Source organism: Betta splendens, chromosome 19 (genome assembly GCF_900634795.4).
Source record: "Betta splendens chromosome 19, fBetSpl5.4, whole genome shotgun sequence".
In the NCBI taxonomy this organism is placed as follows: domain Eukaryota; kingdom Metazoa; phylum Chordata; class Actinopteri; order Anabantiformes; family Osphronemidae; genus Betta; species Betta splendens.
In genome coordinates, this window is record NC_040898.2 from 8,006,191 (window position 1) to 8,033,674 (window position 27,484).

General features: G+C 49.9%; 2 protein-coding genes across 7 annotated transcripts in view; one reads left to right on the forward strand and one right to left on the reverse strand.

Moving 5' to 3' along the window:
* The first annotated feature begins 3,442 nt into the window (after window positions 1-3,442).
* LOC114846450 (cytochrome P450 26A1) lies at window positions 3,443-6,350 on the forward strand. Its single transcript, XM_029135390.3, has 7 exons — window positions 3,443-3,804; window positions 3,965-4,189; window positions 4,467-4,748; window positions 4,836-4,985; window positions 5,069-5,203; window positions 5,282-5,428; window positions 5,513-6,350. The coding sequence occupies exons 1-7, from the start codon at window positions 3,616-3,618 to the stop codon at window positions 5,855-5,857; spliced, it is 1,473 nt and encodes a 490-aa protein (XP_028991223.1). The 5' UTR covers window positions 3,443-3,615; the 3' UTR covers window positions 5,858-6,350.
* A 9,151-nt stretch (window positions 6,351-15,501) lies between these two features.
* Window positions 15,502-27,484, reverse strand: part of jmjd1cb (jumonji domain containing 1Cb) — a 59,018-nt gene continuing 47,035 nt past the window's right edge. For 3 of the 6 annotated variants that reach the window (XM_029133323.3, XM_029133320.3, XM_029133324.3), the window contains 21 exons: window positions 26,422-27,385; window positions 26,117-26,314; window positions 25,809-25,984; window positions 24,758-24,923; window positions 22,146-24,663; window positions 21,870-22,071; window positions 21,098-21,312; window positions 20,862-21,014; window positions 20,484-20,573; window positions 20,105-20,229; window positions 19,753-19,990; window positions 19,428-19,648; window positions 18,950-19,321; window positions 18,691-18,859; window positions 18,513-18,603; window positions 18,228-18,358; window positions 18,003-18,125; window positions 17,784-17,923; window positions 17,511-17,687; window positions 17,288-17,419; window positions 15,502-16,724 (listed from right to left, as the gene is read on the reverse strand). In XM_029133323.3, the coding sequence (XP_028989156.1) occupies window positions 16,632-16,724; window positions 17,288-17,419; window positions 17,511-17,687; window positions 17,784-17,923; window positions 18,003-18,125; window positions 18,228-18,358; window positions 18,513-18,603; window positions 18,691-18,859; window positions 18,950-19,321; window positions 19,428-19,648; window positions 19,753-19,990; window positions 20,105-20,229; window positions 20,484-20,573; window positions 20,862-21,014; window positions 21,098-21,312; window positions 21,870-22,071; window positions 22,146-24,663; window positions 24,758-24,923; window positions 25,809-25,984; window positions 26,117-26,314; window positions 26,422-27,385 (6,694 nt within the window). In that variant the 3' untranslated portion in view covers window positions 15,502-16,631. The remainder of the gene's footprint in view (window positions 16,725-17,287; window positions 17,420-17,510; window positions 17,688-17,783; window positions 17,924-18,002; window positions 18,126-18,227; window positions 18,359-18,512; window positions 18,604-18,690; window positions 18,860-18,949; window positions 19,322-19,427; window positions 19,649-19,752; window positions 19,991-20,104; window positions 20,230-20,483; window positions 20,574-20,861; window positions 21,015-21,097; window positions 21,313-21,869; window positions 22,072-22,145; window positions 24,664-24,757; window positions 24,924-25,808; window positions 25,985-26,116; window positions 26,315-26,421; window positions 27,386-27,484) is intronic. The other 3 variants (XM_029133325.3, XM_029133321.3, XM_029133322.3) reach the window with 2 other exon arrangements.

Below are 27,484 nucleotides of genomic sequence, written 5' to 3' on the forward strand. Positions count from 1 at the left end.
TTGAACTGACCATTTGAAGCCAGTGAGCAAACTGGGTGAACTGCGCCACTTCTGACCATATGACGGTTCAGCGCCTCCCTCCCACAGACCCACAGAAGCAGACGCTTCCTTTCAGTATCTACCTTCACCCTCTGAGCCTCACTCTGTCCCACCACACACGCTCACTGGGAATCGGCCGGTGAACTTTGGCCCGGGTCGCCGTTTGAATGCGAGGATGCCTGTCGCCATAGATGTAATGAGGCGAGAGGCATTTGGAGAGCTCCATTATCGCCGGACAGCGGTCATGCCGCCAACACACACACAGGCGTCGGTGGCCATGGCCCCTCGGCCCTTCAGGGTTCTGCTCCCCTACGTACAGTACATTTTCAGACAGTTGGCTTGAACCAACGCCACATTTCCTGTCCTTCCACCATTTCTGCTCCGTCTTGGTGGTCTTCGGTGCAGACTCCTCCTGGACTGGGCTGCTGCCCAGCTAACGACCGCTTTTTGCGTTCCTGTGTCAATGCGTGGAGCTGGTGTAGGGTGGGGGTGGGTGCGGGGGTCCTTCCTGCGTGTCAACAGAAGTGACAAGTATTTTAGTGCGGGGATCAAACACTTTAACAAGGCAGTAAACAACTTTCACAGTCCCTCCAACAATACAGCAGACGGGAGGAGGAGACTCCTGTGTGGAGCCACGCCACAGGGTCTGATCTAAGGCCTCTGGAATTGTGTGTTACAGTAAATCTAACGGGTTTATTTTTACCTCCTAGCCCTAATGAAGCTTCGGTTTTAATTGAATTGTTGTTTTAAATATTTTGCCATCCAGCTTCTTTTGAAAGGTCTTTTCATTAAGGACTACTGTAAGCGTCAGCTTGACTGGAACTAACTCGTCTGATTAGATTACATGAGAATCACTCATGGTTTGCTCTGAATGTAATTAGTTAGCGCTGAGATTAACATTTGTTGAAACCCAGAAAGTAGAAGCAAGTGACCTTGTGTTGAACCAGGAGCCTTTACACTCCTCTGACCTCCTCCCTCTGGGAATGCACCTCAGATTTGCACCTCTAACTACAAATCCCAGGAGTCAAGACGACCAGTTCCCACACAGCCTGCTGTAAATCAGCATAAGTGCATCTTACTCACCTCGTTCTCCAGCGCCGAGACGTGATTTTAGGGTGTAGACGGTAATATTTCCTTACATCTTTGTCTGATACACACAGTGCTGATAAAGCAATTTATACAAATGTATTTTTATAAACTATATGTATACTTTCTAGAGCTTTTATTTCTCTAGAGAAAACGTGCAACGTGTAAAATAACAATGAACATTTTATTTAAATACTGTATTACAAAAGTTGTAAAGAGCGCTCTCTCTCTCTCTCTCTCTCTCTCTCTCCCTCCCTCTCTCGCGCTCGCTCTCTCTTTCTGTTTCAGTGCGTTTCAGTCAGTGAACTTGGTTGCGCGCGCGAGTTCACAGAGATGTCAGGGTCAGAAGCGGGTCAGCCAGCGCGCGAGCTGGGGGCGGAGACGCAAACACGGCGCTCGCGCACTCGCCGCGGCGGTTCCGCACTTGCGCTGACTGCGCGTGCGCATTGACTTAGAGACTTTTCGTACTTTCAATGTGGCGCTCCGGTGTGAGGCGGCTGTTTACTAAGCAGAACAACTAAACGGTACAATCACGGAGTACAGTTAGTTAATCAAACTTTACAGTGAGCGCTTATATTAAGAAAACAGTTATGCTTAGATCGATGTAAGGTATTTAAGGTGTTTTTCCTTCTACACAGCTTTATTTGCCTCATACTACTGGTGTCTAGTATATTCATTTATTGTAGTTGATTTAGCTATTAGCGGTTTATTCATTAACCTGAATGTTCAATACGCGAGACATTGTTCCCATTTTGATAATTTAGTTGACATTTCCGCCACAAAGACACATGAGATGAGTTTGCACTGGCACAAAAACTGATCTTACCCTTGAACTTCCCTTCACCCATGTTCCTCCTCCCGCTGCTTTGTCGCACCTGGACAGCAGAACTTGTTTCACATATTCACATTGTGATGTCAAAACCCCTCCAGCTGCTAACCCGTTCACCCTGAACATGCATCACCCGCTGCTCACCGTCGGTCCAAGCCCTAAACAAGCACAGTGTCCAGAACACTGAGCAAATACACGGATGCTATGGGAATATTTACAAGGTTTTCCTTATTATTATTCAGCCAAGCCAAGATAACAAGAACAACAATGTGTCATATCCAGTTCAGAGTTGCACTGGATCAAACTGTTCCTTCCAGGTGACTTATACACATATTTATTGAGAATTGTAACTGAAGTAAAGTTTTACCAAGTGTAAACAGATGGAAAATGCCCTGAAGCCTATTTGTAGTAAATCATTTGAAAATGCATGTGTTTGAATCTTATATGACAAATAATGCAAGAGGGATTATTCAGTATTAGAGGAACTGCTCATACAACACAGGTGAAAGCCCATCTTATTATTCCTAAATAAAAAATGTTGCAACTGACTCATAATGGGAGATTAGATCACATGTTCAGCCTCTTGTGTGACTGTAACGGTGATAGTTGCGGTGGCTTTACACCGAGGTGAGTCTTGGGCCGCGTTGTTAAAAAAAAACGCGCGTCAGCCAGAGACGCGTCTATCGGTGAGAAAAACTGCAGCCGAGCTCGCACGTTCACTTCCTTCCAGCAACAGTATGAGTAATAATATACGGTGCGCGTAATGGCACGTCATAAACGCAAGGCAACGAGGTGCTCGGTGTTTACTCCGAGCCGGGGGATAACCTTGCGCGTGTGCGCGCGCGTCCCTCCGCCTGTCACCGCTGACCCACGTTTGAACCCGCTCGCGGAGAGAGATATCGTCATTTTTTATAACGCGCGCGCACGGAGCGGGTTAAAGTCTCACAGATAGCGCAAACTGAGAGCTCGTGATCTCATATTGGAGTCATAACATAAATACAGGAGGCTGAGCTCAGGCTGTCACATAGTCCAGCCTTTGAAACCATCACGCAGTTAAGGTGTATACAATTAATGATAAAAAAAAGGCCGGCTGTGCGCATGCGTTTACCTTTGAATGGCTCCAGCGAGAGCCACGGGGAGACGGATTAAGACATTCTTCTCCGTTTTCTGTAGCAGCTGAAAATGCGCTGCTTAAAAGCTTTTTGCTCTTGAATGCGAGCCGCCCCGCGGGCACGATTACTGCCTTTCCAAACGGGACTTAAGACAAGGTAATGAGTGTGTAAACTAGCTGCCTTATTGCCAACAAAGGCGTCTCGGGGACGTGCTTCCATTGTCTCGGGGGGGAGTCAGCACCTTTTTTTTTTTTCCTCAGTGAAATCCGCCGCGGATTGTCTGCGTGCGACGGGAGGTAGGGATTAAGATGCGGCCCTCGCCACGAACAAATGGCGCAGCGAGTCATCCAGCGCAGGCCGGAGGCGGGGCCGAGCGACACCCACAATTAAAGATGAACTTTGTGTGAACTAATTTATCTGAGGGAGGAGAAGGTAGCCGGCTGCCCGCAGCCCTGGCGGCCTATAAAAGCCGCCGGATGAGCAGCCCGGAGCCTCAGTGTCTGACAGATCACCTGAACCGAGCGTCGTTCCCGGGAAGAAGCTGCAAGCATGGCTCTGAGTGCGCTGCTCGCGACCTTCCTGTGCACCATCGTGCTGCCGGTCCTGCTGTTTCTGGTGGCGGTGAAGCTGTGGGAGGTTTACACGATCCGCGGACGAGACCCCGGCTGCCCGAGCCCGCTGCCCCCCGGGTCCATGGGGTTGCCCTTCATAGGGGAGACGCTGCAGCTCATCCTCCAGGTAAACATCCTCCCACGGGAAAACGCTCGCACCCACGTGTGGATAAATTTGAGTCTTTAGTAAAAAAAAAAAAAAAAGGACCACAGTGAACTTTACATCAACGCGCAGCATCCGCACGTGTGATTCCGCGTTCGTTTAACCGCCCTCGCGCTGTTTCCAGAGGAGAAAGTTCCTGCGGATGAAGCGGCAGAAGTACGGCTACGTCTACCGCACGCACCTCTTCGGGAGCCCCACGGTGCGCGTCAGCGGCGCGGACAACGTCAGGCAGATCCTGCTGGGCGAGCACAAGCTCGTGTCCGCGCAGTGGCCCGCGTCCGTGCGCGCCATCCTCGGGTCGGACACGCTGTCGAACCTGCACGGAGCCCAGCACAAGACCAAGAAAAAGGTAGGTTAGTTTGATTCTATCACCCGACGAGGCTCAGAAGGTCCCGAGTCACAGACCTTTAGGGTAATTACGGTAAAATAAGGTCGCCAATTAAATAAATTATCTTTACTCACCGTTTACTTGAGGTATTTGCTGCCCTCCCACGTTGACTTTCCATGTAGATAATCAGAAGCTACTAGTCTTATTAAAACATAACGCAGTGATTTAAATTTCTTGCAAAAGTTTCATTTTTTATTTTCTGAAACAAGAACAAAACGTAACCGGTCTTTGTGTTCAGGCCATGATGCGGGCCTTCTCCAGGGAGGCTCTGGAGCTCTACATCCCCATAATCCAGGAGGAGGTGCGTGCTGCTGTGGACGGCTGGCTGGCCACGGACCCCTGCACGCTGGTCTACCCAGAGATGAAGCGGCTCATGTTCCGCATAGCCATGAGGATCCTGCTGGGCTTCGAGCCCGAGCAGATCCAGCGGGACCAGCAGCAGCTGGTGGAGGCTTTTGAGGAAATGATCAAGAATCTGTTCTCTCTGCCCATCGAGGTGCCGTTCAGCGGACTGTACAGGGTAAGAAGCCCGGCCCTCAGGCGTGACCACCCCCCCCTTGCGGGTGCATCGTAGCAGCCGTAACTTAACGTCCCGTCTTCCCTCCAGGGTCTGAAGGCGAGGAACTTCATCCACTCCAAGATCGAGGAGAACATCAAGAAGAAGGTGCAGGAGTCCGACACGGGGTCCAACCACAGAGATGCTCTGCAGCAGCTCATAGACAGCAGCAAGCAGAGCGGGGAGCCCTTCAGCATGCAGGTACCCATGACATCATCACAAGGCACATCGCGCTCGTTATCAGCCCCCGATTTGGAGGTTAACTGTGTGGTTTTTGTCTCCAGGCCATCAAGGAGTCTGCTACCGAGCTGCTGTTTGGGGGCCATGAAACCACAGCCAGCACGGCCACGTCTCTGCTCATGTTCCTGGGCCTGAACCCGGAGGCCGTGGATAAACTGAGGCAGGAGCTGAAGGACAAGGTGCCGCTTCGAGTCGCTGGCTCGCATACCTAAACGACTCGCGCGGCGGCTAACGCGGTTTCTCTGTTTTGGCCTCAGGAGGAGCAGGGCATAGACATCCACAGCCTGAACATCGAGCGTCTGGAGCAGCTGAAGTACACGGAGTGCGTCATCAAGGAGACGCTGAGGCTCAACCCTCCGGTTCCCGGGGGATTCCGGGTGGCCCTCAAGACCTTCAAACTCGGCGTAAGTCCACACGTTCAGTAGGAGTCCGAGGTTCCCTGCGGGGGTTTGAACCAGCGTGCTCATTCTTCCACCTTGTCACTTCAGGGCTACCAAATCCCCAAAGGCTGGAACGTCATCTACAGCATCTGCGACACCCACGACGTGGCCGAGATCTTCCCCAACAAGGAGGACTTCCAGCCGGAGCGCTTCATGGCCAAGCCGCCGGCCGACTCCTCCAGGTTTCAGTACATCCCGTTCGGGGGCGGCTCCAGGATGTGCGTTGGGAAAGAATTCGCCAAGGTGCTGCTGAAGGTCCTCCTGGTGGAGGTGGTCACAAAGTGCCACTGGACTCTCCTCAATGGGCCGCCCACCATGAAGACCGGACCGACCGTCTATCCTGTGGACAATCTGCCAACCAAGTTCACCAGTTACGCGCAAAACTCGGTGTAAGGACTGCGTTTCCTAAAGTGTCATTTAAGGTTTTCCAAAAGTCTAAAATCATGTGTTTCTCCTCCCCATCTGGAGGGAACTGTAATCAAGGCACTTGGAGGTTTTGGAAGCACTCGAGTATTTTTAGGAGATACAAAAGACCGAAAAAGTGTCAATGCAGCTTGTTTGGCATGAATTGTAAATATTTTAGATGATTTGAAAATGTTTTTTTTTTACATTTTATATGCTCATGAATGCCTTGGATTTGTATATATGAATAAACAAGATGCACTATCCACATACATGGAAGACTTTATTCAGCTCAGAGGTGTGTCTATAGGGTTGTGTATATAAACTGGAGTCTGTATCTGATCCCATCTTATTTAAGTGACTTGTTTTTATTGTATGGGCTTTTATTTAATAAAAGTGTTATGGGGTAAATTTCTTCTCTATTTTCATTCAAACATCCACATACACACACAGTGGGCTGCTGACTCACACCTGAAGAGAAAGAGCAGCAAATATGTAGGTCATATGATCAGGGCCTATTTATTTTACTGGCTTGTGTTGTTGCTGAATGAGTCGTTGAAATGAGAAGAGGAAAACTGGACAGAATCTAGGAGTCTAGGGTTCAGAGGGAGAGCAGGGCTGAGGACTGATGACCCTGGCAGATGAGCGGACGGAGGGTGAATCAGAGTTCACCCTGCTAAGTTCAGTTTCAGGGCGCTGGACTACCTGAGCAGCAGCCGAGACGATGCCGAGCCGCGAACACGGTCCTCCGGCTCACCAGCGCATCCCTGCCTTTGGGTTTGAGATCCTGTGTGTTGCCTAGCAACAGGCGCTCCTAACGCCTAAGGTTCTCCTCCTCTAGCCGAGTGGTGGTCGTCGATGTGTCTTGTCTCCGTTCACATATTGTTTTCTCCTTGTGGTGCCCTTCTAATTTACACCCGGTCCCTCCGGTCCAAACCCACATCTTAGCATTGTGCTGTTGTCCCTGGCTCTGCTTTATTACTGTGCTACACACAGTTATTGGGAGCACAGATGCTGAACTGTTTCACATATTGTAAGTCACTGCGAATAACAGTGTGACTTTAATAGTAAATTGCGGCTGACACCTTTATGCCCGGGCATCCTATCCCCGATGGCCCAGCCCTCGAACGATGTGAATGAACCTTTCTGAACTTTGCCTGCTCTTCTGGCTCTAAAGAGCTGTCTGCGTCCCTCCATTGTTCACATCGCCCAGCGGAGACAAAACTTCGCAGGGCCAAGGCCATTTTTGTCTACATTCGGGACCATTGTAGTGAATTTACAACACGGTGTTGAAAGAGGTTTGAAACCAGCTCGCTTTCAATTAGATGCTCGGGCCCGAACATTGTCCGGAGTAAATCAAGGTAATAGCTGGTGAAGTAGTGTTATTGAAGCCAGAGCTTTCACGCACGGAAGCACCGCTGCTGTGAACTGGACGAAGGCTGGAGGAAGCAGACAACTACAGCACTCTGTGTTCCTACAGGCCACAGATGCAGAAGGCAGAGCAGCAGATCAACATCATGATGTCATGAATATTCAAAGTCCTTTCTGGGAGATGATTAAAAACCACTGCGTGCGAGAGTCACTCTGCATATAGTGTCTGTGGCGAAGAGGCCAATGTAAGTCAAAGGCTGCGTTAATTCCCCAATTTATGTTTGCACAGCATCTCCCAGCCCCTGGGCCCCCTGCTGAGAGCGGCCGATAGGAGATGCTAATGGCGTCGTTAGCATGGTAGTTAGTGGCCCAGTGTGATTATTCATAATTCGAGAGGCCGTTGACAAGTTCAGCAGGTCGACCGGAGGTCAAAGCCCTGGGAGAGAGCGCTTATTTAACGTGATTAGACTTTACCCGCGTTTACCAAGGAGCGCAGCAGCATCACTTGCAAATGAATGGAGGCTCCGACTCGAGTTCAAACACAGGACCCTGAATATGTGAAGACAATTGCTTTTTTGGAGCCTAAAACAAACAAATATCCATAAAGCGGTTTTGGAATTGCTCCATTTTTCACTAAATTTCCTCACAAGAAATAAAATGGTAAAATTTGCAAATGGAGGTTGGAAACAAGCTTTGTTCCAGCGTGACCGTCCTCGGCGGAGGGGACACTGTGCTCTTCCTGGCAGCCTGTTGCAATCCCACATGCTTCAAGTTCAAAAGTTCAGCGCAGCGGTGAACTCTGTTAGTCTGCGCCTCCGATGACAGTTATTACCAGCGGGTTGGAGGGAATAGCTGGAATTCCTAACGCAGCCGGCGAGGCGCGTCGCCTTTCTGCGCATCCTCCGTTCAGGTGCATTCGCATTCCTGACAAACACACGAACTTGCTGGTGACAGGACGGCGCTGACGGTCCGCAAACGCACAGAGCTAAACCAGAACCATTTGGATTCACCTCCACTCTCGCTTAGTGAGGAGGATGTGGGATGAGAGTGGGCGAGGAGGTCACCGGGGTCAGATTACTGAACTTTTACAAGCATTCCCACTTTTGTGAGGAGCCATTAAACAAGCGACAGTAAAAGAAAAAGGGAGAGACACAACATTTACATTCAAATGCCATCATAAACACTGATACAAGCTATTTACCAGGTATCCTGCTATAGGAGCTAACTGGTGTTAGCAGGCCACTGAGAGGCCAAAGGATCTAACAGGTCCGTGTCACATTAGTCCTTTGATGAGGAAGAAAGAAATAAAGGTCATTGTGTCGATAGCCCCGTAAACACAGTCGCACTGGAAACATCTGCTTCCATGACAGAACGTGAACAAGCTGACGTCGTCAAGAGAGAAAGCTCGACGACCTCGCGCAGCTAAGACGCGGACGCTAGTCAGGCGAGCACGGAAAGACGGAGTGGGCGTGAAGAAAGGCCCAGGCCTGGAATCCATTTAGAGGTTCCGACGCAGGCGCACGGCGTCACGGAGCGGTGACAGGTGGTGTAAGCTTACAGTTCAACCAAGGTGCATCCCCTGAAGGAACCCCCAGAAACGTTAGCATGGAGTTAGCATGGAATTAGCATGACGTTAGCACAGCTAGCTGGACCAGTAGGAGCTGCAGCACCTGTGGCCGCCGCAAACACATTCTGATGTCGGGTGTGAACCCTCACACACACACACACACACACACACACACACACACACACACACACACACACACACACATACACACACACACACGCTCTCACGTATACACGCAAAACCCCCACACCCACAGACACAAATGCACATTTGTGCAAAGGCATCGATCATGCGGTTTCACTTTCTGCTGCCTCCGTGTATTCCCATGATCAATCATAGTCCCGGTGTTTGCTCTGCCACCGGCCATCTTTCACTGTCACCTTCAAAGCGAGCCGCCGTCCTCTTTGTGGAGCTTCAGCTCAGCGGCCTTTCTGGGATCTGCTGATGAAAGTGAATGAGGAGCGAGGGGTTCTAACATCACCGTGCTAATGCTGGCTAATTCTGCAACAGCCCACACTACTTTGCTTTTGCACTATTTGTGTTGCCCAGAAGGAAGCTGTTATGAGGTTAGTTGAGGCGGAAAAGAACAAGATGGCATCACTCAACCCAGGTGTGAAAAAGAAAGAGGGGAACAAATTTTTGACGCATGAAATCGCATGAAAACCTTGTGTTGACTATTCTGCCTGTACAGATGTTGGATGCATCGCTCAGGTGAGTGAATCTGGGATATCCCCATAGTGTGTGTGTGTGTGTGTGTGTGTGTGTGTGTGTGTGTGTGTGTGTGTGTGGGAGGGGGGCTTCCTGTCCCTGTTGTCCATAAAAACAAACAGCTACTGCATCACACACACACACACACACACACACACACACACACACACACACACACACACACACACACACACACACACCAACAGCTCCGCGAGGGTCATCAGGAAGCCGGGGAACAATAGGCGCCAGCAGACAACCTGACTCCTGCCTAATGGCTCATCACTTAGAGCTCACACCCTCGCAGACGCGGAGACAAACGCGGGCATCAAAGCGCTCTTTTACATGTCTGTGATCACGCCGTGGTGTGTGTACGTGAAGCGGGCTTCCCGGCTCCCTGACGCTGTCTGCTGCAGTTCACCTGCCCATCACCTCTTCCATCCATCCATCTGCATCCTCTTGTGTTTCAGAGCAGAAGGTGTGTGTGTGTGTGTGTGTGTGTGTGTGTGTGTGTGTGTGTGTGTGTGTGTGTGTGTGTGTGTGTAGCAACACACTGTGATGAATCTGCCTATAAATCAGAGTTGTCAGGGTATGAGTGAACTATTGGCCTTTAATGGCCAATAAATACAGGTTAGCAAGACAGAGGTTGACTCCAGGTCAGCGGGTGGAGGTGAGTGTCATGTCGGCTTTTCCAGTGGCTTTACAGTAAATACAAACTAAAGGTGCATTTACTACTAAGTTACATTACAGTTGCTTCTCTGTATCAACAACATCTACGTGCAGCTATTTGGACACGTCCCGTCCCGCCTCCCGAGCTCCCAGTCTCTCCTGACTGGTTTTCCAGCTGGGACCATCAGCGGGCTTCATCTCCCCTCATGTGTCCGTATCCGTCTCAGGAGACAGCGCTCACCTTTTAGCCCCGCGCTTCACTCCACCTCCCACAGAGAGAGCGGGGTCAAAAGCGAAGCGACCCAGGAAGCTGTTTTACGCCCTTCACACATGGGGCCGCTCAAACACAGAGGTGAGGTAATAAACAGCACAGACCCCGACGCGACAATGGCTGCCCTCCTTCAGTTAGCAACCGGCGTGGACAAAATATTAATATTAAACAACAATAGCATAATTCAAGTATTAAGTTAATCATCATAAAGAAGCTCGTCGTTCGTTTGGTGGAGTTTGTCTACGTCCTCATTGCCTGAATCCCCTGCTCTGCCTCCACCCATCGGCCTCTCGGCCTCCATCCAGGCTCTAACCTCCAGGTCACCTCTGCCCGACCTTTGTGCCTGTTTGGTAGGAGCTCATCACGGCTCTGCTGCGCGTGTTATGACGGAGCTCAGATAGATAGATAGATTTTAATCTTTATACTGGTATTATTATGTCATTTTCTGTCATGCGTCTGTGAAGTAAGGGGACGTCCTGTAAAACCAAAGCATTAATCACACATTTCTTTTAATCAGAAAGCAGCAGGTGCGCTAAGCTAAATTAAGCTAAGATAAGATAAAATAAGATAAACTAAGCTAAAATAATCTAAGATAAGCTAAAATAAGCTATACTAAGCTAAGAGTAACGATCAGCTGATGTTGCTTTCTGCATCTGCATCAACACTGTTGTGGTGTGAGTGGCAGATGAACACTTACCTCTGTTTCCTGGATCACACACTGACGTGACTGGAATTCAAACCTCTCTGCTCACATTTCCACGAGCTAGTGTTGATTTGACTCATTTATTTCGGATCTGAAAGGACAGCGACACACAGCGTTTAGTTTAGTGTTTAATTTCTTTTGTATGTCGGAAGACTCACAACTCATCCGTGCACAGTAAAAGGTTTGGGACACGTCCCACACAGCGGTGAACAGCAAACTGATGAGCGATGTGTGGTGAGCAGCACAGCGCAGGAGCCACCATTTGCTGTACACATAAACACTCACTTCACACATAGCTAACACGCACACACACACACACACACGCACACACACACACGCACACACACACTGCAACATCTGCCTTTTTCACGACCAAAGCTATTTACTGTGTGTGTGTGTGTGTGTGTGTGTGTGTGTGTGTGTGTGTGTGTGTGTGTGTTGCTCTTTCACCACCACAGTCACGCAGAGTTCAGCAACAGTTCATTCAGCAGATCTCATTAATCTGACTTCTGTGTGTGTTGAGCGCGCATTTTGGGGAAAGTACTATGAAAAAAATTAACCTTTAAATATCTTTGGGCCATTTTGACAAAAAACCTAAATAAATTAGGTCTCAAACAAAATCTAGTGACACGGGAATTAAAATTGCGACGTGACCAGGAAGTCATGTGACCAAAGTGACAAACACGTAAATAAACAGCAAGTCAAACTCCTTCAGAATTTATCAATATAGACTCTAAGTGTGTGTGTGTGTGTGTGTGTGTGTGTGTGTGTGTGTGTGTGTGTGTGTGTGTGTGTGTCCTTTGACATTATGTAACATTTGAACTTGAATCACGCTGACAATTATCATTATTAATTAATTAAAAATTAATCATTATTATGAAATGTTTGATATTTTCTTGTCAAAATCGTGTTCACATCTTGTCTTTCGTCCAACTGGGAACTGTGGGAGCCGGCCCCCGTCTCCACTGGCCGCCACACTCTCCACACACAGCACCACCTCGTGTTCTCACACACCTGTTCTTCCTGCAGCCGCTGCCAGCTGGAGTCAGATTCCTGCAGAATGTCCCCGTCTGACGCTGCCGAGCGTGAAACCGTCCGTCTGCTCCGCGGCCGCCGCCCAACGCTGCAGGTGCCGCTGTGGTGAGTGGCACCGCTACTATAGAGACTGAGCAGCAACATCAATGTGTTCATGTCTGGAATGAAAATCAAGTCTGGATTTGAATCAAGTTCCTCAAAGGTGAAGAGAGAAGAAGAGCAACAAGTCACCAGGTATGAGAGACAGAGGTTCATGATGATGTCATCGATCGAACGAGAGGGACGGATCACGTGGAGAAGAGAAGGCCCTCACCTGCACAGGTTGGACACACACACACACACACACACACACACACACACACACACACACACACACACACACACACACACACACACACACACACACACTAAGGTGAGCGCCTGCCGCTGGCGTATGGAAGCAGAGGGGGTCGTTCAGAGGACAGGAACACACAGGCTTGTCTGCCCTCTTCTTAAACCCACACACACACACACACACACACACACACACACACACACACACACACACACACACACACACACACACACACACACACACACACACACACACACACAGCTCCTCTCCTTTCTTTCCCCTCTGCCCTCAACTTAAACCCTCACCCCAATTTTACCCCAGCCCTCTCCATGTAGCCTTAACCCCCACCCAGCCTCCCAAACCCACTGCCCCATTACCCCCGTTACCTCTCCTGTCCCCTTCTGCCATATGTACCCCCCCCCCCCCCCCAAAAACACACAGACACACTTCTTTTTTTGTAGATACTTGATGATATGTTTGATGCTGATGATATTTAATGATGCAAGAACCTGTGCTCGTACTTCACTTCCTGCACACATGATTTGGGCTTTGTGTGTGATAGCGAAGCAGAGGCCATAACATGCTGAGTCAGCGTTCGGCCATTTCAGGGTGTCGCGTTACAACAAGAAACAAAACAAAAGTCCAAAGCTGTGCATCATATGAGCCGCTGTCCGGTTATTCCCACAGCCATCAGTAACATGTGACATCACACTTTGTGAGTTGCATCATCACCGGAGCACGGAGCCGAGTCCAGCTTTGTGTTGGTTCCTGCTCACTGAGGGGCAGCTTCGGTGTCGGGTCGGGTCACGTCACGTCTTGGAACGCGTGAGTGCGCTCCTCCTCGCAGCTGCAGGCGTAGAGTTTCCTCCTGCAGCCTCTCGCTAACCCAGGTGTGCAATTTCATGCTTTTTAACGCTTTGAAATGTACACAGCATGAAGCAGCAGCAGAGGAATGTGAGACCAAGGTCAACACACACAAACACACACACACACACACACACACACACACACACACACACACACACACACACACACACACACACACACACACACACACAGATCTCCCTCACTGTCTTTTTCCCATAGTGCATCCTGGCATCATGTGTCCCCTCCTGAATGTGAAGTCTCAAGTCTCAGGGGGTCCAAAACCCAAATGCAACCACCATCACTAACCAGAGAAGACCAGTGAGTTCTGCTCGGGCTCAGAACCGGCAGCTCGTCTCCTGTCTGCAGGTACGCGTGGACCGTTGTCCTGGGTGCCACTGGTTGGTGGCTCCACTCCAGCCTCAGACAGGGAGGAGCAGCAGGAAACGGCCAGCTGTCGACGCACGCGATTTATGACGCCTCGTCTCCCTTTGAACAGGAGATGGAGGCTGCTGCAAGAAGTCAGCAACATACACAGATAAAGAAACCTATAAACACAACCATGCAGGTGAGAGAGAGAGAGAGAGAGCGAGAGAGAGAGAGCGAGAGAGAGAGAGAGAGAGAGAGAGAGAGAGAGAGAGAGAGAGAGAGCGAGAGAGAGAGAGAGAGAGAGAGAGAGAGAGAGAGAGAGAGACGAAGAGAGAAGAGAGGAGCGAGAGAGCGGAGAGAGACGCAGAGATGAGAGTAGAGAGAGAGAGAGAGAGAGATGTAGAAGCAGCAGAAACGTATGAAAAGAAACAGGAAGCAAACAAAAGAAATAATAAGCGAAATAATAACAGTGACCTGTGCATGAACTCACTGGTTCTCCAGTTAACTCTCGGGAAACCAGGACAATGTGTGTGTTTCCAGTTCAGCTTTGCGAGGATGAATGGGAGCTGATCCCATCCCAGCATTAGTCATGTCAGCAGTCTCTCTGTGACACGCGCACGAAAACAAACGAGAGATTCAACGGAGCACATCTAAACCATTAGCCACACGCGAGGTTATGCAATTAATCTGACTCCTGCACTTCCACATCAAGGCTTGACCTCGGTTCTGGCCCACTCCACCTGTCTCTGAGAGCCTCCATGAGATGATGTGTGTGTAGCCCAGTCCACTGAGCAGCGTGGCTCAACAGCGCCCTCTTCTGGTCAAGTCCTAACATCGCACGTTTCCTCACGCTACAGTTCCAGACCAGTGACCCACTGAGCCAGTAAGTTTGGGGGTGCTTTCACAGCTACAACATTTGGTTCGATTGAATCGAACTCAAGTTCGTTTTTCCTCTTGGTGCGGTTCGTTTGGTCGGGTGTGAACAAAGTAATCAGATTTGAATGCGCACAACCGAGTCCCTCTTCCCGAACAGTATTTACTTTTCTGCTCTTGCGGACAGACAGACACATCTGACCAATCAGCGGAGAGAACGTTCTCGCCAGGTTCATCCTGATGTAAAGCGAGTTTTATTTCACAAATCATCATTTAATTCAGACATAAATGATATTGAAGCGCTTGTGACAGTTTTACTTACAGTTTAGAGCGGCGTTTTTCCACCACTGTGCCATGACAGACCATCAGCTGTTTTTCATTATTATGATCCAACTTCTCCGGATTGGTTCGCCAAGCGGCGTGTAGTGACAGACGCAACCATTACACGCGGGTCCACTAGGGGGCGCTGTCACACTAAACAAGTAGTCACTCCCAGCATGACGGCTACAACTGATGGATATGAATATATCTGTAGTATTTGAAAGGACAAAGTAGTAAATACGGCCTGTTTAATTTAAGTAGACCGAGGTTAGATTTGTTCTATTAATATACTCTGTGACATTTTTGGAAAGCTTTCTTTTGTCTGGGACATGCAGCTTAAAATGGTTGGGAAACACTGGCTTAGAGGACATTTAGACTTCAAATCTACAAGTATAACTCCTCTATCTGAATTAAATTTGTACCCGTTACCAGTTGGTTGGTTCCTACCTTAATTCTTGAATGAAGCCAATATTTGTGACAATGTTATTATGGTATTTATGTTTAATTTTATTCATTCATATGTTCATTCAAGCTCCACAAACACCACGCCAGATGTTTGATAAATCCATTTTAATGGAAACTGTAAAACCCTTTTTGAACTTCAATGTACAAAGCATGGTAACACTTGCGCTTTAAAATTTGAAATTGAAGCAAGCCATGTTTTAAAAAAATACCTCAGTGAATGTATATATGTATATATTTACACTTTATATTTAAATTCGTCATTATTTTATCTTAACTTCAAAAGTTCACCATAGTAAATCTTAACAAAACAAAAACAAGACAATTCATTCTTAAATAAATTACATCTTTTTTTGTAAAGGTCTACATTTTACAGCCAATACTCTGTCATAAAATGCTGAAGTGTAGAAGCCATTTTGTTTGTTTTTACATAATACGACTGTACACACTTTTTACAATAGTTTGGCAGTTCATTTAAAAAATGTATTTATGGCATGAGGACGTTAGAGCAGTAATAGTTCCCAAATTTACAGGCATTAGCTGGCGTGCGTGTGTGTGTGTGTGTGTGTGTGTGTGTGTCCTCGGTCACAGTAGAGCCGTATTACAACTGGAAACCAAAAAAAAAAATGTGTTAAACTGTACAAGTCACATTTACAGCAATGCTAACACTGCATCATCATATAGCTTTAAAATAAATACAACTTCACAGAGAAAAACCAAACACGGTTGTGAAAAAGAAATCGAAGCACAGCAACAGACAGAGAGAAGAAGAACAGAAGGAAACGGACGAATACAGAAGGAACAACAAACGAGGGAGCACCTGGGCAGACGCTGCTCCCTGAAACTTGCATTTTTTTTGTCTTTTTTCTTTATTTTTAAAACGTCACGTGTGACAGTTTAGCAGTTGTCTGCTGGTGATGCTGTATTCAGCGCGTCTGGAGGGTGCGAGGCCTGGGTGTGCGTGTCGTCGTCGCGGCCGAGCCTCCGTCGCTGTGGCGCGGTGGCTTCATAAGGCGTCCTCTCGCTCCCTCACCGCCCGTCCTCGCTGTTGTGGAGTCGGGAAAACACCGACGGTGGCTGAGGGTTACCGTCAGTGCACCGTCACCCCCCCCCACCTGAGTCCACGACGTCACGGTCACGTAACACAGTCGTCCGTGTGAAGTGGAGGACGTGGTGGGAGACGGGTCCCTGCGTAGAAGGCGCAGCGAGGCAGAGGGGATGTCATGAGTTCTCCTCCTCCTCATCCTCCTCAGAGGAGCTTCTCTTCAGGGAGCTCACCGCCTCCTTCACACAATGGTACAGGATGTTCTTCACCTGGGGAGGGGGAGGAGGAGAACAGTGCTTTATCGGAACTGATGCTGAGGATCGTCCGACCCGATGCTGAATCCTGCTGATTCGCTACATTTACAAAACTCTGAACATTTATCAGCAGCAAACATCCACGTGGAAAACATTTAGCAGAAGAATCCTGGACAGGGAGCTGTGACTCCGGAGAGCACTCTACAGACCCACCTCTGCAGAACACTGCACCAAAATGATTCTACAGATTTTCACTATTTATAGCTCTGATGATAAAGGACTTTTCGTTTTGCACATGTAGCACCTCACTGATCAGCGGCAGAGCTGCTTCAAAGAACAGGGCTGTGTAACACCCATATCCAGCTGCCTCTGCCCGACAGTCTGGCAGCGGCAGCACTGGGTGACAGTCACACCGGAGATACAGGGTGACTCACACCTCATTAACAACACTCCAGGAGGAGGAGAGTGTGGAGTGTATTCAAAAGTCCACAAAGTCTCAGTGACGAGTGTGTGAAGGGGACGACTGCTGCACTGACGCATCCTGGCGACGCGTTCACTGAGCTACGGTCAGTCGGTACCTGGAGTTTATCCTCGTAGTTGACCTCCTCCTTGCTGGGCCGCAGCTCCTGGGTCAGCTGGAAGGAGTTGGCCACGTGCTCAGGCGACACAAAGTCGTTGATGACTTGGACGCAGCTGTGGAGGTTCTGGACCTGACGTAGAGGCAGAAGAAGCAGCGTGAGGTCCATCTACTCATCCAATCAGAGGATTCATGAGAGGGGACAGTGTGTGTGTATTACATACTTGGTACATGGAACCGGCCGGTATAAGAACAGAGTCTCCCAGGAACTGAACGACAGTCCAGCCCTGGACTCCGTGCTCATCCAGCAGCCGCTGGCGCTGCTTCCTGCTCAGGTACCAGGGATGGTCTCGGATCGGGTCCTGGTCCACAGACACATCCAAACCCCGCTCCTTACAAAGCTGAGGCAGCCGGTGGGGAAAGGGGAGAGCGGGGTATTTAGTGAGGTCACACTGACTACATTTTCACTTACTAAATGTGTTGAACAGGGTCCTGACCTTGAGCAGGAACTCTTTGACTTTAACCATATCCCTGTTGAAGTAGATGTGCCACAGCGCCCCCGGCGTCTCACTGGAGTCTTTGAGTCTCCTTCGAACGCCCTCATCTAGATCCTCCTCCTCCAGACGCTTCAAGACTCCTTCACACAAGGACAAGCACACTAACATTTCTCTTCACTGATACAAAAACCTTTTAAGTTACACTATGTCCCGTCTTACCAGTTTTGGACAGGACTCCGTTGCCTTTGGCTATTCCAACGTAGACCAGAACAGAGACCACATCAGAGACCTCCACGTGAAGGCTGGCAGTCCCAAAGTCCTGGTCCTGAGAAGCAGCCACACCTACAGGGAAAACGGACGAAAAACACATTGTGTGGGTGCTGGAGAGAACAATAACACATGTAGCACTACTGTTGATCAACGCCACCTTAAGTTCCATCTTACCGTAGGCACAGCAAAGCCTCGGCCCCAGATCGGGCCTGACGAAGAACGATGGCAAGTGGGAGGCCAGGTTCAGGCTCCCCTCTGGATCAGAGTACTCTGGCACAGGTAGGTTCTTCATCAGGTCATCGTATCTTAAAAAAAAGCAACAGACAACAGAGGTAGGTCAACTGACTCTTTACACTCTTTATATTATATTTTTTAGTAATAATGTCTAGATTCAACATCACAGTTCGCCTGTAATTGTTAATAGGAGCTACATTCCTCAGTTGTGTGTATCTTGTGTACCTTGAGGGCATGAGGGCCATGAACTCCTCTCCAGACGGCCAGTCCTTCAGTCTGTAGACCATAGGTTCTCCATCCTTGGACTTAGGTCGCTCTAAAGCAGCCATAAAGACCAAATCAGTGCCAGCTGGCGGCCCCTAAGCAGCTGTCTAATCAATCACACAGAACAGTAAGAACTCACTTGTGATGTCCTCAAATCCATCCCAAAACTCCTTGATCCCAGAGTTGGATAAAACCTGGTCTTTGCAGTTGAGCAGGTCGCCTTGATGGTCGGCGAACTCCTGGTTGAACGAGTCGGCTTTCCACAGACCAGCGTTCAGCCGCTTGTGGATCCCGGACACCAGCACGGGCTGTGCAAAGGCAAAAGCACAAGAAGTTCACACAGATCACCCCCTTACTTAACTTGGCGTGATACTGTCGCCATGACGGCGGCTGTGTACCTGCCCCTGCTTCCAGCACTCTCTGAACAGCTTCCAGTTGCTCTGGTTGCGGTGGTCTTTGAGCCACAGCAGCTGTTTGCCATTCAGCCAGCAGTGGGGAATGTCTGGGTACTGATTGGTTGTTTCCTCCGACACGGCCGACGGAACCGGTGCAGGCTTCTTCCTGTCGGGTTTGGCATCCTCGGTACCAGCTGGGGGGGTGCTGTTGGTGGTGGCGGTGGTAGTGGTGGTGTTGCCACCTGGAGTGACAGGCTCTTGTCTAATTGACAACTTGCTAGTGATGCTCTGGCGGCTGGCGGGGATTTTATTCTCAACTACTGAAGCGATGATGTCATCGAGAATATTAGGCATGGTCCGACCACCTTTTCTAGGCTTTAAAGGAAAAGAAAAACAACATTTCAATACCAGAGCAGGAACTCGGCTCTTTGAACCCAGCTACTCATTGAACGCATAACAACAATGTATGTGTTTACTGTACCTGTGAAGCAGTAGAGTAGACTGGGGCAAAAGCTATTCCTGCATCAGTGGAGCCCAGTTTGAGCTTTCCTGCTGTGGTGGTGAGCAGGTCTCTGAGTGTGGAGCCCTGTTCTGCACTGTTCGCTACCAGCGAGGTGGTTTTACACTGCTGTAGGACCTCCAGGCTGTCGCCCTCTTTGTCTTCCTTTAGTGGCTTGCCCAGCAACACTGACTCCTTGTTTTCTGATAGAAAGTTAGGAGAGGAAGGTTATCGATCACACTCCAGGATTGGATTGTTGGTCCATATCAACAATTACAAGCTCAGTACTTCTTCACATTCCCCTAACCTTTCTTTTCCTCCCTGGATTTCTGTTCCGCCAGGTCGGCCAGGAAGTGGAGAGGCGACTGGGACTCTGGCGGGGTGACAGGAGCGCCTTCTCCGTCGCTGCCTGGACTGCAGCCTCCACAGCCGCCACCGCCGTTGGTTTCTGCCTTGGTTCCTCCTTGATCTGAGTTCTGCAGTGAGCCTGGCTCAGCTTTCACAAGGGACAGCTTGTTACTGCGGTTCAGGACATTCTGGAGAACCTGGCAGGAGAGGAGGAAAGCAGCACATTTGAACTCAATTTAAATCCATAAGCCTTGATGGTGTACATCAGTACTTTGTGACAGCACCATCCCTATAGGCCGACCGCTCTGTACCTGTGAGACTCCATTGGTCGCTGGTAGTTTGGTGATGAAGTTCTGCTTGTTCGTGCAGACACAGTGGGAGGAGATGTTGTGTTTCTCACGCAGAGAGTGCATGGAGGTCACCAGCTCTGACAGAACTAAAACATTGGGAAGATGGAGCAGAGTTAATCATTTAATGGCACTTAATATGAATAACAAGTCAATGATTCGGAGACATTAGTATTATTAATAGTATTATAAACATTTGATTGATGATAAAAATCTAAATCTAAAACTCCCACAATTTAACCTCAATTTATATCAGTCACTGAGTGAACTGATGTAAAACAGACCGCATTGCAGCTGAGGAACTCCAACATCATGGAACCATGAGGAGACGGGGGTACGGTACCTGTGCCCGGTACGATCTGCGTTGGCATCAGGTGTTTGTGATCATGGGGTTGTCCTTTCACACATTTCAGCCAACCATACAGTTCTTTATCTGGCCACAGAAGGAAACAAACTCACATCATGTTGCTGTAATAACACATTACTCATCCAACCTGCTTTAGGGAACTACTAAGTAACAGGTAGAGCACATTTCTGTGGGCAGCTCTATCAATATAAGCAGAACTTGACATTTTAGACTATGACCTTTTGGAGCTACCGCTAATGTGGAGTTTAATTCAGGCTCAAGCTGGTTAATTACCAGTTTTATGGTGAGTGCAAGCGAGACTTTGTGATTACAGCCAGCCCGCTGGTCTCCTGCATGTCCGAGCGTCGTACTGACCTTTGGAGCTCCTTCTTTCCTTGGCCTTGTAGCAGTCAAGGCAGACCACAAAGCCACACTTCTGACAGACCCAGTGGATGTTGAAGAGCGTTGCCTCGCAGGCGTCACACATCTCCCTCACCCCCCTCACTGCTCGCTTCCACGCAAGCTTGGCTGGAAAAACACCAAAATGCTCCATTTTACAAACAGGACACAAGTTGAAAAATGAAAATAAAAGCGATTTTAAAATGACGTACCGTCCTTCTTCACCCACGAAGCTGCAGTGTTCTCGGTCATAACCATCTGGCAAAACTTGTCTCCAATGAAGCTTAGGATGTACTTTGCTGTGGTTTGGTCCAGGGTTCTCTCCTCCATCACCCCTGGGACCCAAAGAGCCAGGGCCTCATCATCATACTGGTCCGGAGTGGAGAAGCCATCCATGCGGATGACTCCATTTTTACTATAGGAAAGACTGGACGGAAGGAAGCAGGTGATTATATTTCTGTTTGAAACCAGCCTTGGAAAGATATTGTTTGCAAATGTATATGCATCACAATGAAAACATGTAGAAAATGCAGCATTTGTCAGATTTAAAAAGCAAATGAATGAGTTGATGACGCAGTAGGGCAGGTGCTATTCCTGCATCAGTGGCCAAATAACCCAGATGAATGTTTCTAAACCCAGGTGTAGCGGTTTAGACAGGAAGAAGGTTAGATAAGGTAAGAGGACAAGAATTAGACGGGGTGGGGGCGACGGTGGGGTGATGGAGCAGACTCTGCAGCAGCGGCAGCTCTGCAGTGAGTCAGCAAGGAAGAGATTATAGAGCAGAAAATCCTTTTGGCAGATTTACCCAGTTAGACCCCAGAGTGCGGCTGCGGCTTATCCAACACGAGCGAGTCCACAAGGGACTAATATGTGCACCAACAGTAACATGGCGTACGGGAGAAAGAAACACAAAGGGCCGGTACGTACTGAACAAGACATGTGATTAATATTACACGCGTTGTGGCTAGTGCACTGTGGATTTACCGTCTAAAATAGTAGAAGCGGCAGAAGACGGGGGAGTGGGTCGGCTCCTCGCCCTTCTTGCTGCGAACGGCCCGGCACTCGCGACACTTCTGCAGGTTGGGCCCGATCTCCGAGCACGAGTCGTCCTGCAGGAAGGACTCCCCCGTCTGCTTCAGCTTCTTGACCTTCCTCCAGTCCTTCAGCACCGAGCGCGGTATTCCGTCTGAGAAGCATCAGTCAGCGCGTGAGCAAGCTGTGTCTGGATATAGAGGAACACTGTAAACACATTACACTTACTGCTGCTGGCCAGCTTCAGTTTGGTCTTCTCACGAGCGGATCTGAAGATTCCATTGGGCTTGACGTCGTCGTCATCCTTTTCATTGTCCCCTTTCCGCTTGGCCATGTCATTCTGCTTCTTCTTGTAGGTGGGTTTGGGCTGGCGCTTGGCCCGTCCCTCCATCTTGCTCTCGCTGGTGTCAGAGTAGTCGCCGCCGCTCTCTGACCCGGACTCGTACGGCCGCTTGTTCCCTCTTCTGGATTCAGCAGCTGCCTTCCTTTCCTCCCCACCTCCTCCCGCTCCTCCTCCTCCTCCTCCTGCTGCTGCCGCTGCCGCCGCTCCCCCGACCTTTTCTTCTGGCTGCTTCTCTCTCTCACCTTTGCTGCAAGTCTCTTTGCTCATTTCCACCTCGCTGGAGGTGGAGGCGCTGAGGTTGACTGTACAGGGCTTGATCATTTCTGACATGGCTGTTGTGTTACTTGTGTTGTTTATGCTGGTGGTGGTGGTGCTAGGTGGTTTCTCTGGTTTTATACTGGTGGAGATTATGGTAGCAGTTGTGTTCCTGTCCTCCTCTGAATGGCGGGTCAACCAGGCTTTCTTCAACTTGTGATAGTTGATGGGCTGACTGCTGTTCGTCGAGACCGAACCCAAAGGCTGACCGTTCGGCAGGGGACTGGACTTGCCTGATGTTGTGGTCCCACTTGAAGAGGCACTGCTACTACTGTCTACCAGGGACACGGAGGCTTGGCTGCAGGTGGGTAAAGGTGGAGATGTGTGAATTGAATCCACCGTCAAGGAGGAGGTCCCAGATGTGATGGGTGTGGGAGCAGGGGTGCTTCTGGACTGAGCTGCAGCCAGTGCAGCTTTGTGCTTCTTGAGGTGAACGAAGGAAGAAGAGAAAGGCTGGCCGGAGCCAGAAACAGAGCCAGGTGTGGGAGTGAGACACGGACTGGGGTAGGGGGTCCCTGATGGACTAGGGGGTGGCAACGACCCTCCTGGTGATGTGGTGCGTGAGCTATAGCCCTCCTGCTCTCCCGGTCCTGAATGACTCAGCCCCCGGTTACCGCTCGCAGCTTTATGGCCTGCGATCTCGCCCCAAGCTAGGAATGAGTAGCCCAGCTCTGGAGTGGCCGTCCCACTTTTACTCTGCTTGGCAAACGCTGATGGGGCCGAAACTGCAGTTCTGCACACAGAGTTCGTGGGACTGGCTCCGAGAGTCCCCTGTATGCTGCACACATTCTCAGAAATCCTTTTATACTGGACACACGAATCGTCCAGGTGTACGTTAGGCTGGATGACCCTGCCTGTTCCGGGTTCTCTGATACTCTCTCCTAGCCTAGGACATTCCCCTTGAAGCTTGGAAGGGTAAAACCTTCCTTGTGCGAGCTCCTTATGGACCACAGCACCAGATTTGTTAGAACTGATAGGGTTGTCGTACTTGATGTATGTCGACGGACGCACAATGACCGATGCCATGGCTGCCTGGGGCTTTCCTCTCAGCACTCCTTTGTCCCCGGAGTACAAGCCCCGTCTCTCCTGGATCACCTCCCCGGCTCTCCACCCGTCTGCTGATGAAGTCGTGACGTCCGCAGAGGCCACAGACGTGACTATGGCGGCGTTTCCGTGACCTTTGACATCCCTGAGCTCAGGCAGCAGCGTGGGAGGTTTCTGCTGCTCCGCCGACGTTTTGCTACCAGCGGCTAATAAGCTAACGGGCTGAATGGGTGTGAGGGTTGGCGGAGACAGGCGTCCCCCGTAACCCACTCGCTCCCTCTCCTTTTCCCTTTCCTTCTCGCGCTCGGCCGCCTCTTTCCGTTCCAGGGCCAGCTGTGTGGGGGGGTGGAAGACGGGCGCTCGGTGGAGGGACGGCATAGCCCGATGCTGGTGTTGCTGCTGCTGTTGCTGCTGCGGGTGGTGGTGGTGATGGTGGTGGTGGTTGGTTGCTGAGGAGATGGAGGATGGAGAAATGGCAGGGCTGCGGCGTTCCACTCTGTCCGCACCCGTGTGGTGCTGATGCTGCTGGACCGACGTCACCTGTTGGCTCAGCTGCTCGGTGATTTTCCCTGCTAAACCCTCTCCTCCCTCTGGCTGGTGCTTAATGAGGGGAGGGGGCTTAGAAAGGGAGGTTTTGGAGCTGTAGCTGCCCAGGGGAAGTGGGCCCTGGCTGGGCACCGCAGCCACAACACCCGGTGCAGACACTTTCTCATACAAAGAGCTGAGTTCCTTGGAGGAGTACAGCCTCGGAGGCTCATTCACCACGCTGTTGGACAGCGTCATGTAGTAGTTGCTCTTTTCCGACTGGATGACGTGGGGGTGGGGGTGGGGGTGGCTGGCCTTGGGGCTGGGGGAGGCGAGAGCCGGTATCCGGACAGGGAAGGTGGGCTCTCTGTTTCTCTCCCGTTCCCTGTCCCTGTCCAGCCCGGGGTCACTGGAGCGCTGGATCTTGGCCGTGTATGGAGCCACTTCAATGCTCTCCTTTAGGATTTGACGATTTTCTTCTTTGTATTTAGTCGCTCGCTCGGCTGCCTGAACGGCATCCTGGGAAAAACACAAGCACTATTAATTATGTGATTCTTGAAATTTGACCCACTGCTGGTTATAATATGAAGCATTACTAACAGATGCAGGATACCTGAGTATTTGCCAGGCGACTCTTGCTGTGGGGGTCTAAGAGCAGTCGGTTTAAATGCATGTCTTTCCCTGTAGGGGTTCGACTCCTGTCCGTCTGCTCCCGTTTCAGGTGAGCCAACGTCAGTGTCCTGATCGGGTCCACAAAGCCTTTCTTATCCACCTCTCTGCTTACAGACAAAATAAAGATTTAAGACAACACATTCATTTTGAAAAGAATTTATCGTAAAGGGTCTAGTTTTTCAGAAAGGTTAGTTATGTTGGATGGGTTCCTTCTTTTTCCTCTTGCTCTCTCTTTTACACTAGAACAACATTTTATTGTAATGGTGTGTGAAACTAGCCAGAAATTCTTTTTGCTTCATCCCACGAAATCAAATCCTGAACATTCCGGAAATTCCAAGAGTAGACGGAGCAGCTGTGAATCATTTTTATGGTTGAAGTACAATTTAATCACTTTATAATTTAAGAAACAAACAAACTTTGGGTGAGTGATTGTGTTGAGATGCATGAAAGTCAGATCACACTTAGATAACAGGCAGGTCTGGGCCTTTTGCAAAGTATTGTTCAGCAGATTTTACTGAACATGACACAACTAGGCTAATGAGAGGGATGAGTGACAGAGACGTTGTGTGTTTGTATGTATTTCAAAGTGTCTAAATAATGGCCACCGGTTACATAACGAGAGCACAGGCTGCTGAATGAACAGCGTTCTGTCTGAACTGCTTTAGTATTGGATTAGTGCCACTTCACTTCATCTGACTGACCTGGCATTGCCTGTCTGCCTTTCAGCGCTAACGTAGCCCTGTTGCTACTTTGTGTGGGCTCTCGGAACACATCTTGCTTTACAGAAAGAAACGGCCCACTGTGTAAACGCCCAAGGCAAATATTCTGTATCCCATCCTTCTCCCGTGCCACCGTTGCCAGTCCAGCCTGGCTTTGTTCTATGTAGGAATGCCTTGTCCTCTTAATGTCTCCGTGCTTGGAGGCTGATCTCCAATTAACTAGTCTATTACGTAGACGATGGAGTTTGGCACATTGCTGAACTTTCTACTCACTCTTTATGAGCATCCATGTTGGACTTTGACAGTGGAGGGCTTGTGTGCGTGTTCATCTTGACCAGGGGGCGGTGGGCGTCAGCGCTGGCAGGCCGGACCGGAACGTGGCTCAGTAAACCCAGACTGTCACCAGTACCGCTCCCGGCAGCCTGATGCAGCCACGGACTGGCTGTGTTCTGTAAGCGTGTTAACACACACACACACACACACACGTACAACAGCATTAAACAGACGGTTAACAGTCGCAGGCACTGTACATGTGCAGGCACAAATTATGTACAAACAAATACTGATATGAAGACACCCACCCTCCTTAGAGAGGAATCTGAATTTAAGGGGACAGGACTGTCAGAGTGGACCCATTTAGCTGCGGGAGACAGGTTGAGTCCTGGAGGGTAGGAGGGTGGTGTTCCATTGGGGTACTGCCAGAGAATAGGGTACAGGCCAAGCCCTGCTGCCCCGCTGTGAGCCTGTGCTAGTAGAGATGGTGGAGGTGGGCCCTGACCCTGAAAATGAAAGCTTATGTCAATACAAGGATAATATTGTACATTTTATTGCTAGAGGAGGTGAAATAATCCTTGCTGTAAACATTTGTGTGTATGTGGAGCCAGACCTGTAGGAACTGCTGCTGGTGTGTGGCCGCTGGGTGCGTCAAGGTGAGATGACTCAGCCCGCTGGAGGAGTCGAGTCGAGGATGGCCCCCAAGCAGAGACGCCGAGGGAGGGGGCATGGCCGAAAGCACCCCCGGCGGCAAAAGGTGAGGGTGTGGAGGTAGGCCGGAGGTGTGGGAAGCAGCGAGTAAGTGGGAAGTGGCGTGGGCGTGGCTTGAAGGGGTGAGGCAAGGCGAGTGGGGAGATGGGGAATGCAGGGTGTGCAGGTGTGGATGGAGATAGGCTGCCACGTGGTTGGAGGTGACGGTAACAGAGGCCGAGTTCTCTGCATCAGAGCGGACCAGTGCCGGGTCCCTATAAACGGTGAAGGTCTCGTTCTTATCTATAATCAGCGGACTCTTTGTGCTGGTGCTGCTCGAACCCACTCCGCCAGCCTCCGACCGAGCGTGCACAGGCTTGAAGCTGGACCGCGGCTCTGGTGTTTCTGCTTTAGCAGAAGGGCCGGTCGGCGGTGGAGAGGTGTACCTTGGTAGTTTATGTTTTGAGACCTCTGGGGAGGTGTTGGGTTTGGGTTTGGCGATGTCCAGCAGGGCCGGGTGGGGTTTAGCTTTGAGAAGGTCACCTGGATTTGAACTGGGGTAAAGATGGCTCTGGGAGTTGTTGGGGTGCCTGGGTTTCTGTTTCAGGGAGTCAAGCTGAGAGGGGTTGGAGTTTGGGCTGGGACTCATTTTGGATTTGCTTAGGTCAGCAGGGAGGACAGTGTTCATCTTGTGGGGGGACGCTTGCTGCGGAGGGTGTTTTCTTGCTTCTTCAGATGAAGCCAGGTTCTTAATACTGGGGTGGATAGATGAGTAGTGTTGTTGTGGTTGTGCGTGTTGCTGCTGAAGATGTTGAAGAAGATGATGAGGAAGGTCCGTTTTTTCCTTCTCCACCAGCACCGCATTATCAGCGATTGATGTGACAGGTCTGGAAAAATAAAAAACACAGAAGATCAGGAGAAAAGTAATTGAATTACTTCAACCAAAGAGGCTGCCAGCAGAAATCATTGTTTTGAAAACAGAAGCA